The sequence below is a fragment of the Temnothorax nylanderi genome, unplaced genomic scaffold, assembly GCF_030848795.1.
Source record: "Temnothorax nylanderi isolate EJ_2023f unplaced genomic scaffold, tnyl_v1.0 TNYL_tig0060_pilon, whole genome shotgun sequence".
Taxonomy (NCBI): Eukaryota; Metazoa; Arthropoda; class Insecta; order Hymenoptera; family Formicidae; genus Temnothorax; species Temnothorax nylanderi.
Window position 1 is genome coordinate 574,310 of NW_027249122.1, and position 14,792 is coordinate 589,101.

General features: G+C 42.3%; 1 protein-coding gene and 1 long non-coding RNA gene across 2 annotated transcripts; both read right to left on the reverse strand.

Moving 5' to 3' along the window:
* Positions 1 to 240: 240 nt before the first annotated feature.
* Mettl2 (methyltransferase-like protein) lies at positions 241 to 3,321 on the reverse strand. Its single transcript, XM_071707723.1, has 6 exons — positions 3,027 to 3,321; positions 2,176 to 2,328; positions 1,732 to 2,046; positions 1,497 to 1,610; positions 971 to 1,143; positions 241 to 719 (listed from the first exon to the last, which is right to left on the reverse strand). Exons 1-6 carry the CDS (start codon positions 3,311 to 3,313, stop codon positions 580 to 582), a joined length of 1,182 nt encoding a protein of 393 aa, XP_071563824.1. The 5' UTR covers positions 3,314 to 3,321; the 3' UTR covers positions 241 to 579.
* Positions 3,322 to 9,156: 5,835 nt separating this feature from the next.
* On the reverse strand, positions 9,157 to 14,780 carry LOC139773338 (uncharacterized). Its single transcript, XR_011718326.1, has 2 exons — positions 14,376 to 14,780; positions 9,157 to 9,435 (listed from the first exon to the last, which is right to left on the reverse strand). It is a non-coding gene; the product is annotated as an uncharacterized lncRNA (long non-coding RNA).
* Positions 14,781 to 14,792: the final 12 nt, after the last annotated feature.

The following is a 14,792-nucleotide window of genomic DNA, read 5'->3' on the forward strand; positions in this document are numbered from 1 at the left end:
CCTATAATTTACCTCAATATCACATATATTTCATCGTTACAACAAAATTAATTAATATAAGATATTTTACATTATTATTTCAATTATTAATTTATTATTACAGAAAAAATTTAATTTCTTTTAAATTTAATTTTTTCTATAATAAAGCTAATGAATATTGATCTGGCGAAAAATGTAATATTTTATGATATGAGAATATTTTAATGATGTTCAAATCCTTTTAAAGATTAACGACAACAATATTGCTGTATCGTTTATTAATATCTTAACATAATTGTTCATATATTGACAATTCTTTTTTATTTATCTACGTTGTTTCAAATAGTGTCGTAAATAGTCTAAAAAAGTCTATACATATTATTAAAATATCGTACGACGATAAGTTGACTTATTACATTTGGGAAGTTGTGTTTAAAACAAAAGTCAATTTTTAATGTACTATATGGAACAAACGTCTAAAGAGCGCGAGAACAATGTATAAAAATATATTTCTATGCAATAATTCTATTTACTGATTTCTAACGTAAATCTTCGCCTCTTGAGAGGAAATTTGATAACAATTTTCACATTACATAGCTTCTACAACGGCTTTCGATATTTTGCTTGCACCCACACTCTATACATTCTCAGCTGTTTACCTCTGTTAACTTGCAGTCTTCTGTCCATGAAGTTTTGTTCTTCAATGAAGCCATTACCGGTAAACAATTTTCTAATATCCTCTGGAACAATGGATATTTTAATACAATGAGTATTGAAGAAATAATTTTGCGGTAATTTTCGGTAAAATATTATCAAATTTCAATTATTAAACGTTCAATGGACTACAGTAATTATAATTTGAAAATAGTAATATATAAGAAGAAAATTTTGGCTCATATAGCAATAAGAGTGATATTTAGATCACAATATTAATTCTACAGCATTATTCTACAGCATTAAATACATTAAAATTTCAAGGATGTTTACATACCTTGCGAAAAAAAGTATACTTTGGTGCCATCTCCACGCACGTAGAAATTCTCGCCGAGACAATTGCCTTTCTTAAACCTTAATTGTGCTAAATCGTGTCTGCCATAATCACGAAATAAAATTATCCCACCTGGTTTCAGATATCTATATATTTGCCGTACAACATGTTGCATCCTATAGAATATCAAAGAGTATATCAACTTTCTTTTCTATGTCTCTTTTCTCAAATAAGTTTTTGATTTGCTATTTTTCACATATTCATATTACTGGTATTTATATAATTTATACCATTTTTTATTATTTTTGTAATATAAAATGTTTTTAAATAAATATATGTATTTATGTATATATTCATCTAACTAAATTTAGTTAGAATAAATAAATAAATAAATAAATAAATAAAATATTGTGCTAAATTTAGTTAGATGAATATATACATAAATACATATATATATTTGAAAACATTTTATATTTTCACATTATATATATATATATATGATACTAATAATTAGTAATATAAAACTTACTTATCGGGATGAATGGCAGACAATATGAATATAAGTACGATGATATCTAGACTTTCAGGCTCGAAAGGAGTCGTCCATGTTTCCTGAGTTACATCCAGGACAAATGCTTTACACCTAAAACGGACAATTGTAATTTACATCCTATAAACTATTAGACAATGTTAAATAAATTTATATATATATATATATATATATATATATATATATATATAAATGAATTCTTAGAACACTTTACCTATCTACATTATAAGCAGGATTTTGTTGTAATATATCGATGGCTTTCGCCGAAAAATCACAACAATATACAAATAACTTTGAGTCTGTATTATACATGAGTATAGGAAAAACGGTGTTTCCTACGCCACATCCTATTTCCAATATTCTACAGTTGTCTTTACATGGTAAATCGAGAATTTTTATGTGTTTATCTCCATAGTTTTTATCTTCGTCCGTAAGTGCAGCTCTCATGGGCCTTAATGTGTCTTGTTTTACGGTATTGGGCGCTAATTCTGGAAACTCAATCAGTAACCAATGCCTGTCTTTAAAAAACCTGAAATAATAAATATATTAAGTAAAAATTCATCACGCTGATTCATCGAATAAATAATATTCGATTGATTACCTAATATTCTAAATAATTTAAGACACAGAGAAAATATTTTTCTTAGAGTGTACATACCCGTTATTGTGTATTCCATAAAACTTGTCCCAATATTTATCCGCTTCAGTTTCATATTTAGAGAGTTGCTCATGTGACATCGTAACAATAGAATTCTCATTCACTTTCTGTTGCGCTAACTTCTCTTGTTCCTCGTCCCATGTGACGTTATCCCTTTTAGAATAGCAAATATTCAACAATTAAGCAAACTATTCAGTAGATATATTGAAAACAAAATCTACACTTTATTCTATATTTTTATGCCCAATATATCAAATATAACTGAATGTATTAGCAATTCTAAACAGATATGTATAAAAATAGGTAATAAATAAAAAATAGTTTAATTCAATAAATTCTAATATTTAACAATATAAATTTTAATTAACGAGCAAAATATGAAATAAAGTAAAAAATTAATACTCAAATAGAAAATGTAATGATCATCATGTGCTTATTAAATCCGATTGTCTTGACTCAATTTAAAACAGAATAGATGCATGCTCCGTGGGGAAACAAGGAAAATGAAAATAAAGCATGAAATACTGAATATAATATTTATTACGCATGAAATCACATCGAAATAACATCGCGAAAGTAGAGTCGACTCCAAAACGTCCTAGTTTATAGGTTAGGACACACCTGTCATACAACAAATATACGTCAATCTGACATCAATCGTTGACTTTTCGAACAAAATAAAAAAAAAATATATATATATATTCAAGTGTCTAAAAAAAACGACCGCAATAAACATCACGGTTAATGCATGCGTTTTCTTCGACGCCGCGGCTTCTTTTAGGTTAGGCCGGACACGCGCCCGGTCGAACGTCAGATCGCATACGCGCGTGGAGCCTGGAGCCGCGACGTACCATGCATTGTGCTGGAAGACGTTTCCATCGTGGGGCAAATTCCGCGTTCCGAACTGCAGCCTCCCCGTTTCCCGGTCGTCGTTACCCGCGATCGTCGTCACCTCGGCCTCGGCCATGTTCGACAACGCGCCGGCGAAATGCGGCGATGGGCGAAATGGCGCGGTCACGCGCGCCGTTCCGGCTCCGGCGTCCGGCGCTCCAGAGTCCAGCCTCCAGCACCGTCGCGATTCCGACGTCGCCAGACACGCCGGCCGAAGCCGGAGGAGAGGACAGGAGAGGACGATCATTGCGAGCGAACTCGAAAGGGCCACTTTCGCGTGCCCTTCGCGCGCCGAAGGCCGAGGGATGAATTCGGCGAGGCTGTATATACCGGGTACCGGCCTACCGCGTTGATCGCGTCGATGTGAATGTCGTTATCTCCATTGTCCTCTTTTTTGTTTCACAAAAAAGTGACCTTTTCATTTAACCGGATGTGAGAGCGAAACGTAGAGAAATATACAAGATTCAAAATAATTATAAGATATTAATAATATAATTTTTATATCGATTTTATACATTGAAGTTACGTCCCGTTGCCCGTTAGATTAGGTTAAAATCGGTTTTTCCGCTCGCGCGCGCTTTTGCGAGCCACGAGTTTTTCGGCCATTTTGTAAAGCTTGGACTTGTTCGACTTGTTCGTTTCAGCCGCATTGTCTGCGCGTTTGGCCCTTAAATCGTCAGACTATTAATTTTTTTTTTTCAAAGAATTTGCTTTACATGTTTTTCCGGTTTCATAGTCATTTTTTTGTATTATATTATAGGGGAACTCCGTATATTATATTATTCTAGCAATTTACATTGCATTTTGTGTTTTGTATTGTATGTACTTAAAGCTATAGTAGTTCAACTTCCGGTATGTTATTAATTCGTACTGTTGTTTAATTACATAAAGTTACTGAAGATATAACACGCCAAATAACCAGATTCGAAGAATAATTCTAAGATCAAATTAGAGAAGTTTTAGAATTAAAATAAAATGCGCGCACTTTTTTAAGCTCTTTGCTGAGAGCTTAAAAAAGTAAGAATCGCGGGAAAGTACAGATAATACAGCTGAATGAAACAGCCACTCCGGTCTCATTGACATTTACATTTTCTATCTCAAATGTCGGATGTAACAGGGCGAGATCAAGTTAACGATGATAATGGCGTTTGCTTTCCGAGCAACTTCTATATTCTATGGTGAGCGAGCGTGAAGCGTTACGGAGACGCGAATTATACATCTCCACCCTCTCCCTCCCTCCCGTGGAGGCCGTGGTATTGGTAGGGACCTGTTCGCTCTTTTCGGCACATGCGAAGCGAAATCGCACGCCGCGTATTTTCACAGCGGCGGTGTGCGGCGTGCGGCGTGCGACGTGCGTTCGATCGCGCGCGCGGCCGCAGGATCAACGACCTAAGGAAAGTGATATAGGTTAGGTTGAGGGTATGCGCGAGCGCGAGCGCGAGGTATGCGGAAGCGGGATGGGTCGATGGGTGTGACGCGACGCGCCGCGACGCGAAGGGTGCGAGTCGCGGGGGTGGCGCGAGTTGCGTCACCGCCGCGGATGCTCCGGTGTCGCGCAGGAGCGAATATCTCATACCCGTTGCACTTGGATCCATTTTTCTTTTTTTTCCTTTTGCTCCTTTTCTCGGTATTTAATTAGACGCTTTTAATATGTCGAAATATGGAACTTGGAGAATGAAGCACTATATTTATATGCGAGCAGCGAGCGTCCGTTGGACGTAGAGGACGTAGAGGTATCCGGGAGCAAGTACTGTTTCAGTGTACAAGCCCGAGGATCTGGCTGCGGTGCATTTGTCCCAAGGAGCAGATGGATAATCCAATATCTTCATCTGGGTCTGCTAGTTTCTAAATATAGCATCCCGCTCGGACCGACTATTTTTGGAAAAATCGATTTCAAGGGTACTAATCTGGATTAGCGGAGAAGCCGCCCTGAAGAACGAATTATATTTTTGAATTAAAAGGGACCCATCTTTCGAAATGGAGCGAATGAGGAGGAAAGAGATCATGTGTAAAACTTTAATTTATATATATTTCAAAGTGCATTTATATTTTAAAAGTATTAAAATCAACAGATAACTATTGAAGCTGATAAAGTCACATTCAACTTTAGAGTTAATCTCTGATGTTCAAAGCTTAAAAATTCAGTTTCACGAAAAAAAAAAAAACTCTTTACCGACACCTTTTGATCTTTCCTCCCTAATTCGCGCAACACGCGAAAACAGGAACTCGAAATGTCCATTCTTAACAGTTTTCCAATTTGCGATAGGTGCTGCGCAAGACATACCACGAATTCGCATCGCCCATCGTTCGGCTCACGCGATATTCCGCCCTCTACCCCTCGCCCTTGTTCGTTCAACTCTCGCGCGAGGACACGCCGCGATCGTCGGCTCGTACGCGAGGACGCTTTTCCATTAGTGACATAGGCCCATAATCTTTTATCAGTAAAAGAGAGTTGAGAATATGGGCCATAGCCTTTCGGCGAGGCGAGAAACGAAACACGGACAGCGAAATGAGAGAGGCGAGTAGGCGAGAAGATAAGAGGAGAGAAAGCGCGCGCGCGCGCGCGGCAACGCTGGTAACCGGTGTTACCAAGGGCCACGAGGTCCTCGTGCCGCTCCTGCGCCTCGTCGTGGGTGGCTACCGTGACGTCCTAATCCTGCCGCGAGTCCCTAGGGGCGAGATCGATACACCCCGTGATCCGTTTCCCTTTCCCTTTCCCTCTCCCTTGCCTTTTCCTCTCGCCCCGCCACCGCGCCCTCGCCGGTGTTTTCGCGCGCGACGGGTTAGCGCTCATCGATCTCGCTCGGCGAACTCTCATCGGTGATGAAAAAAAGGGCGGAGTGGTAAAAAAAAAAAAAATAATGAAAAGGCGAACAACCGGGGAAGCTCGATTCTCGCTCCTCTGTCGAAAACTGGATGATCTCGCGCACCTTGGCTCTCGCTATAAAATCGCGAGACATGCGCGTATTGGATCTATAAGGAAACTGCTAGGTTTGACCGGAAGTACGCTTGGAACGACGACGAGATACGATTAAAGATGGAAGTTGAAAGGTGCTTTTCGTTAGCTCGATCGATACGTTAATCCATATTCCTTGCCTTTATCCCGATTTTTCAAGTCTTGTAGGTTCGTTAAACGACTCTCCTCCGAGAAACTCCGATCCAACAATCTCGTTGCACAATGAGTTTTCGATCACAGCAAACTGTATACTGTATACTTTGTGAAATCTGTGCTACTGGAAGCTTCACCATTAGAAACATCTAATTCTTCCGAGATCTACTCAATATATTTTATTATTTTTACATTCACAACACTGAAAAATAATTTCGTTATTTAAAAAGATATATGAATGTACATTTATATTAGGCGTAATTTAATAGTTTGCACAAATTAATGTTACAGATCAATACATTAGTGATATTTGACCTAGGACAAGTTGAACGCGAATGCAGTTGTGTTGAACCTCTTCCTTCCAAATAATCAAAATCTTTTCGAACTCTGCAGATTTAAACACTTTTTCGAAAATATTTATTGCACTGTATCCTCGAACAATCCTCATCGCGATCCACAAAGAGTCTAGCTCTTATCCGCGACGTTTCTTGCAACCTCGGCCAATCGCCATCCTGCACTCTTTTGTCCCTACGAGTTACGACCCGTAGGGTTTCGCGACCGAAGGAGGGACAAGGAGAAAGGGCAAGGTTTGACCTTTTCGAGGGAATAGCGGGACGGGTAGGACAAGGGTTGGTTCGACGCCTGTCTTTTGGGGCATCGGCCCTTGCCTCGCCGAGGCGGGGTGAGCAGGGGCGGACCTACGCGTTATTGAGCGGCCATTTCCCACAAAGCGCAGACGAGGGCAACCACCCCGACGAAGCGCGCGGAATCCTCTTTCTCTCTCTCACTCACTCACTCACTCACTCACTCTCTCTCTTTGTCCCTCCGTCCTCTCTCCAGCCCGACTTCTCTCTACTCTCCGCCCTCCGCCCTCGTCCTTTCGTCCCTTTGCGCGCTGCTGCTCTCCCTTCGGTCTGCTACGAGCGGGAGAACCTTTCCGAGACACGGATAATGCACCACCTGCATCGACGCATCTTCGAAAATTTCAACGTATTTTACCTCTGCCGTTGTTCTCACCTTAATTCTATACCTTTCATAATTTCGAAGCTATTTCTAAAGCTGCTATCAGGCACGTTGGTTTATATTATAAACGTGTAGATTTCTAGACAGAGAGAAATTTAAAATCAATACGTACGCGATATTATTGAGTAGTAAGAGTAACGACGAAGCTAAAGGCGAAGATAAATCGAAAAACAATAAAAAATGCAACAGTTGCTTCTCAATATACTATTAACTATATAGTCTGAAATTATATATATGTTATTTTTTTCTTGTCATATTCTAACGTATATTATTGTAACGTTATATGTATCATACGTAGTGCAGCTCCGTTGTCGTTTATCGATTGAATTCTAGAATTATACCCGATATTTCTCGCGCTCTAAATAACTGAATTATATTTCGGAACTATACGAAGTAGGTTCTTGCGCGAAATAGAGGCGATTTAAAATCGAGAAATATTTCTGCGAATAGTTCTGTATCACGAATATCTGTAGATATATTTATACTTTTTCGTCATGACGAAGAACAATCACAAGAGAAATCTCTAAAATCGTCCTGCTAACAAGTTGTCAAAAACAGAAACGAAATTGTCTACTCCTGCCGTGAAACTGCAAGCTGTAAGCAAAATTGTATTTATCTCGTAAATAATAATTTTTAGTTCAGAGAGGAAGAAAGAACCCTTGCGCGATTCTCGTTACGTCGGAGTTGATTTCGCGCCGTGCGATTCCACGAGCGAATTCGGAGGGCATGAGCCCCCTTCAGCGGCACCACCCCGCGCACACCGGCGGAATATATAATCTCGGGGTCATTGCCCGAACGATCTTTGGGGGTACCACCGTGGTGCCTGTGCAACGAGGGTGAGAGACGCCTCGGAATACCGGACGCGGATATCGACCACCACTTTCCCCAAAAGACAAAAACGCGAGTCCGTAATCCGCGCGCGCGTCGGTCTCTCTGTCCCGACGATAACGTATCAATAAATACGAAAACAAGAGAACGCGGTAAGCGGTAATAATGATTTCGGCTGTATACGTCCCGAATCGTCCCGTCTCGATGTGCGTCTCGACGTGTATTCCGAGAGATGGTTTTCTTTTACGAGGTACATGTCCCCTAATGATCAAATAATGCGAATCGTAGCGATACAATTTCTTTGCGAGAACATGCCGAAAATAAAAATTTATTAGTGTAAAAGATTTAATATTCAGTCGACTCTGAATTGAGACTGAATAGAAATTGCGTTGCATTAGGACGCTCTGTCTCGCTTTCCTTTCGTTGCATTGATTTACGCCGCCATATGCCGGATAAACGGCGTAAATAGGACGGAAAATAGTGCGGATAATTAAGATGATTGAATCGCCAATCGCCAATGCCTTCTGCACCGCCCGATACAACGTCAAACCGTCAAACTCCACTCACTGTCGTGTGGTAGGCCGATGCGGTCGCTTTAATGGTATGCAAATTACCAGGTAAATTTCATGCGCGAGCTTTGTCGAATGGGAGGGAGAGAGGGGGAGGAAGGAAGGGGAAATGAAAGGATAAAATTGAAAGGGGTTTACCCCTTCCGAGGTAATTGTTAAAAAACAAACGCGAAACGCGGCCACGCGACTGTCCCTCTCTGCCCCTCGTTTAATTACGCTAATGGAAACATTTTCGCACAGGTTCGAGCTGCTGCAACAGTCGCCGATCGATATAATGCATGCGAAGGCGAAGGGCGTGAGTGCATCGAAGATGCACACGCAGAGTTATCCCAGTTATACGACATTTCGACAAGCTCCGCATTTGTAAGTAATTAATTAACAGCTTAGGAAAGAGATTTGTTTGACAGATAAAAAGAAATGCATTTTTTAAATGGTTACTCAGAGAGAGAGAGAGAGAGAGAGAGAGAGAGAGAGAGAGAGAGAGAGAGAGAGAGAGAGAGAGAGAGAGAGAGAGAGAGAGAGAGAGAGAGAGAGAGAGAGAGAGAGAGAGAGAGAGAGAGAGAGAGAGAGAGATCAATATATTTTCAAAATTTTCATCCAAGGGGAAAATGACGAGATTCGTGAGCCATACTGACGAGGTACTCGGATATCGCGGCATGCGACATACGAATGCAGATACGTAGAGATACCGGGGCGCTCGGTATCTATTTATAACGGCGACGGATCACCGGGCGATTGACCGCGTGGCCTTGACTTCCGGTTGACCCGGCTGTTCCCTCCCTCCTTGGGAATTTCGGTATGACTAGCAGAATTTTCCGAAGGGCACCTACTGATCCCGTCCTGCAATCAGGAAGAGGGCTCGGTAATTATCTCAGAAATGGTCCTTTATTAGCAATATCCTCGCGAAGCAATTTGAATTAGAAGTCTGCGTTCTTTTCAGCGGCGCTGACGTTAACTATCTGCAAATGAAATAAGTACATTCAGCCACTCCCTGGAAAAAAGGAGAGGAAGAGAAAGTACAATCAGAAGAAAGAATGTAAAATCAGCTGAAAGAACAGATTCTACGATCTGAACGCAATAGGATCGTAAAATTCTGCGTCAGGATTTTAGTCATCGAATTTCGGTAAACTGATTAATATGACTAATTGTAAGTAGTAAATTAATTATGTAACGGAGGAAGAGAGAGAGAGAGAGAGCGACAAAATAAGCGACGTCGAGATTCGATCCAACAAAAATAAGCGAAAATCTCGGCGTTTATTCACGGCTGCGCGGAGTGCATTGTTCCGTATCTAAAAATCGAATTCGCCGACGGCGAAACGACGTCGGCTTTGATTCCCGTTCTCGGGAATTCTCGGTAATAGGGACGAAATCGACGCCCGCCCAATCTGGTCTCGCGATTTCATTATTTACATCAAACGATCCGCCGCGAATGACTCTGTTTAGCTCGCCGGTCCGCACATCGCTTCCTTTTTCTTCGTCCTGCGTCTTTCCACCATCCTTTTTTTTCATCGTTTTCTTTTTTCCAATCGCTCGGGAACCTGTTCGTACGAGTGGCAGCAATGGAATGTCCCAAGTGCTGCTCGCTCTCATCTCAGGCCGATCGAGCCGCTGCGCGCTGTGATCGTTCTATACTACGCAAAGGTTTAAACGTTCAGTTTCAAGCGTTTACATAGAAGCCTTTAGTTTTTTTTGCCAAATAAATCAATATTAAAGACAATTGGTATTAATAGTACAATAGAACGTGTAACTGTGTAAATAATGTTATTAATAAATAGTTTATTACATAAAATGTTAATGAATAGTGTTCATAACAATATCAATATTTAAATTGCTAATGTTTTAATACATTGAGATATCAATTACCTGGACAAGTTGGAAAACAGTAATACGCTTGTCCGAACTAAACGGCAATCCTCTTAGGGTTGACTTAACGTATATAAGCGGTGGATCCGCGAAGCGCAAAGCAAACGACTTCTGGTTTCGAGCCGAACTTAAAAATATACTTAACGTTCTCGCGAGAGTGTATTAATTAGAATAAGCGAGAAAGAGAGGGAGGGAGGGAGGGAGGGAGAAAGGCTATACTCGTAGGAGGTTCGCGGAGGAGGACGCCGGAGGAATGAAGGCTAACGACCTTGACCTTGTCCGTGATGTGTGGGACTGTGTGTGTTTATGATGACAAGAAAGAGAGACAGAAGGGAGAGGGAAGAGGAGGAAGAGAGCGAGAGATGCGAAGGTATAAGAGAGACACAGACACGACAAGAGACATCGGTCAAAACCGACGGCCCGCTCTCTTGAGTGTCTTTCGAAGGCACGAAGGCGACAGGAATGAACGAATCTAGCGAGGATTCGCGATGGACGGGGCCCGATGACTAATTGTAAGACGGCAACGACGCCGGGCGTCCTCGATGACGATGAGCCCTCGCGAGTGGCAAACGACCGTGGGCTTGTGACGCATCGCGCATGATGCGCCGCTTAAAGGCCGTGACACACAAAAAAAATTAAGCAGTAAGACGTAAACAGTAAAGAAATCAACAGTTTGGATTCGCTACCGTTTACGTTATGTCTTAAGTTCTTGACACTGTGATTGGCTAATTGGCTGATTTGCTGGCTGCTTAAATCAAGTTTATTTGTGTGCCACGGCTTTAACAGGATAGCGATATTCTAAAGAAGAGACAAGGAGAGACAAGGAGAGAGATTGTCTGGCACAGCGTCATATACATATGTATACGGGGTGTTTCGCGACAATCTTTATCAGCAAGCATGGCAAGTCATTCCGAACTGAGAAACTCGGTAATATCAATGACGTTTATAATGTAAATAAGTTACATAGACTTCTTTACAGCTCGATGAGCTTTCGGTGTAGTTCGATTTTATCCTCTATTTAAGATTTGATCAATAAAGTTTTCTATAATAAACTTTTAAATTCACGATTGGAAGCGATTCTAGCTACAACGAATCGGTTTTCATTCGTGGGGCTACTGGGGCATCACGAGACATCACGAGAATTGATTATTGAATCGCGTAAAATAGATCTCAAGGCTGTGTCTCGAGATTGAGCAGATTGAGCTTCTCGAATCGTGATTACGACTATGATATCACAAGCATCCGATTGATTCTCCAACATCCATCTCGAAACTAGTTTCGACCGAGTTCCTCGCGGCAGAAACGCAACTTTAAATACGAGTATCTTAACCGAACTGCGACCGCTCTTTGAGGAGTAATAAACTAAAATATTAATTCTATATGTTTAATTCATATATGTATAACACATTTCTCCGCTATGATTTGTTTAAAATCCCTGTCATAAATAAGAAAATGTCGGATTTTGTCATTAGCACATTTGCATCATTTTGATATATCATTTCAACCATTGAGCGATCAGAAATTTATTATATGTGTCTTTCTAATTTTCTCCAATCCATTTTCAATCTATACTTCCATTAGCATTCTTATAATTTATCACCTAATTTTAGTTGAGTATTATCACTCATTTAGTTCTGGAATAATTCGTCGACGTGAGACGAATACCTCATCGGAGTAGAACGTTATTCAAATAAATTTTTACATATATTTCAAATTATTTATCCGACTATACAAATATAATATCTCTTCGTGATAGGTTCTGAGTAAAAGATTCTTCTTTTCTCGCGAATGAAGCATCATTAATCATTCGTCTTTCCTATTTTTCGTCGAAATCTCAATAACCAGGATTAATGTGTTCCGATCATTATCTTCTCGTGACAATTGCGCATCGATTTACTCGCGTGGCACTCGGCTCTCGGCAGTCTCGGCTCGTCAATGAGACGCGCACCGGCGAGTCGACGACCGGCAAAGGGCGCGGGGCGTCGCGGCGCGGCGGCGGAGGGATGCTGTCCGCACCGAGTCGAGTCGCGTCGCGTCACGTCGCGTCGCGTTGCGTCGCGTTGCAAGGAAAAGAAGAGAAAATCGCGCGGAAGGGCGAGGGAGGGAGAAAGGGAGGTAGGGTGGAAAAATCCAGCCCGCCGACTCCTGACCTCCAGGAGGAGTAGGAGACGTGAGCGAGGTCGTTCTGCGATCGATCGATAAACGCGCTCACGCTCCGCGACCAAGGTGCGAAGGAACTTCGCGTACGGAGAGGAGAGAGAGAGTGTGTGTGTGTGTATGTGTGAAAGAGAGAGAGAGAGAGGGGGGAGGAATTGGGAGATAGAGGAAGAGAAAGACGGCAGGGATAGGGGGAGAAGAGATAGCGAGGGGAGCAGGGGCGCATATGGAGAGAAGGGAGATTGAGAAGGAAACCGCCCCGTCTCATCTGATAAATACGCGATTTCTCCTCACCCGCGATATGTTGCTAATATATACAAATTTTTGGTAAATTGGGTTGGAATATTATTTATTATCCTGAATTACCTTTCGAAGCTCTACAAATAAATACATTTGAATTTGGAATGACTGTTTCAACTTCGACGCATTCGCGCTTTTAATTAATATTTGCATTTCGAAGACGATTCGAAATTAACGATAACTGATTTATTATATTCGAACAGGTGTAAATTTCCGAACGCGCTTGGTAAAATATGTAAATAAATTATTTCAACGAGAATATATTAAATTATTATATGTTATTGTCCCATTTGTTCTTCAATTTTCATTTCTTATAATACGTATAGATTCCCATTCTCTCTATCGTGTGTGGAACGGGACAAAATACAGTTCTTCGCCCTTCCTGTCTTTCTCGTTTTCGTCGAAACCGACTTTTTCCTCATTAGTGGGGAAAATAATTGTATTAGAGGTCTTTTAACGTTCTCACGTTTACCCTTCGATTGAAAAACGAAGAAACAATAATGCGAGTTTCTCTATTGGCTAGGTACAAAACCTCTCCGGCAGCATCCCTGCAGAGACGGCGAAAGGACCGGAACAATCGATCCTTCGGTCTGCGGAAAGAGAGCGCGAGGGCCGGCTTCTTCCTCTCGCTCTCTTCGTCCCTCTCCCCGTGTCCCTCTGTCCCCTCTGTCTCGCTTTCTCCCGACAGCTCGTCGTCCGTTTCAGGTAGCCGGCTGCGAATTCCGGAAACTCCCTAGAGAAGCGGATTTTGTATATACGCGGCTGGGCAAACGAACCGCATAAATGAACGCGCTACGCAAATTGAATTGAAACTCGTCTACGGGGATTAAAATCGAGAGTTACTGAATCTTCGTTACCGAAGAAAATTTCGTCGCGAGCGTGCCTCGAGAAATCCGAACGAAAGATTCCGTCGCGACGCGTTCTCGGAGATCTGTTTCTCGCGTTATCATCGTATTATCAGATGTTATTGATTCGTACGTGAGCCATCCATTCGAGACGGAAATTCGCATGGTTTTTTGTTTTTTTTTTTCATGCAAGCGAGCAGACTAAACACGCGGTTCGATCTTTGCCTGGCTGCAGTGAATGGATGAGCGGGGGTGAGCGTACCCGCAGGCGTACTCAACCCTCTTCGATGTTCCTCTCTCCAGTCTCTCCTCCGCTCTCTCCCCCCCCCCTTCACCTATGTAGCTTTCTTTACGTTTTCACTTGACAAGTTTATTTCAACAATTCTGACCTTTAATTAGCAACGACGTGCCACCGCCAGCTTGATACTCTCAAGACGTTCGGCACTTGTCGCGCTCGATCGTTACGTACTTATTGATAAAGGCATTTCTCTCTCATTCTTTCCCCCTCTGTTCTCTCGCGATAAGTACAAACTCGGCATTGGGCATTACGCCTCTCATTCCGAGGTGAAAACGAGCCGTTTTGGGACAGAAGACAGAATTTCGGTAGGGACTCACTCGGAGAAGCGAGCGTAATGATTGTAATGAATGTGAAATGTCCTCCCTCCCTCTTCCTCGTCCTGCTCGTTCCTCGTTCTCGCCGCATCTTTTCCCCTCCAACCTGCACCTACCGCCGCCGCGGCGGCGGCGGCGGCGGCGGCGGCGGCGGCGGCCGTGGCGCTCGGTGTTCCACACTCCTGACTCCACAGCTCCACGCGTTTCGCACGAGTGCCAACCGCGGCGAGTTGAAACTTGGCCGCGTTACCGGCTCGTCCGAGCCCTTGGCGCGTCGCGCGTCTCGTCTCGCGAAGTCTCGTCGCGATCGCGCGCTCGCCGGGATTAGTCGATCTTCGTCGCGTCGGCCGCGCGACCGCTCGCGCTATCTCGCTCGCGGCCGAAGCCGACCGCCGCCGAGACCGGAGCGGCGCGTAGTTC

What these genes read in the sequence shown, in the direction of transcription:
- Mettl2 (XM_071707723.1), bottom strand. Translation starts at nt 3,313, where the DNA reads ATGATCGTCCTCTCCTGTCCTCTCCTCCGGCTTCGGCCGGCGTGTCTG. An exon ending in TATGGAATACACAATAACGG is followed by an intron (nt 2,047 to 2,175) that starts GTATGTACACTC and finishes TTATTATTTCAG; the next exon opens with GTTTTTTAAAGACAGGCATT. An exon ending in CCTGCTTATAATGTAGATAG is followed by an intron (nt 1,611 to 1,731) that starts GTAAAGTGTTCT and finishes TGTCCGTTTTAG; the next exon opens with GTGTAAAGCATTTGTCCTGG.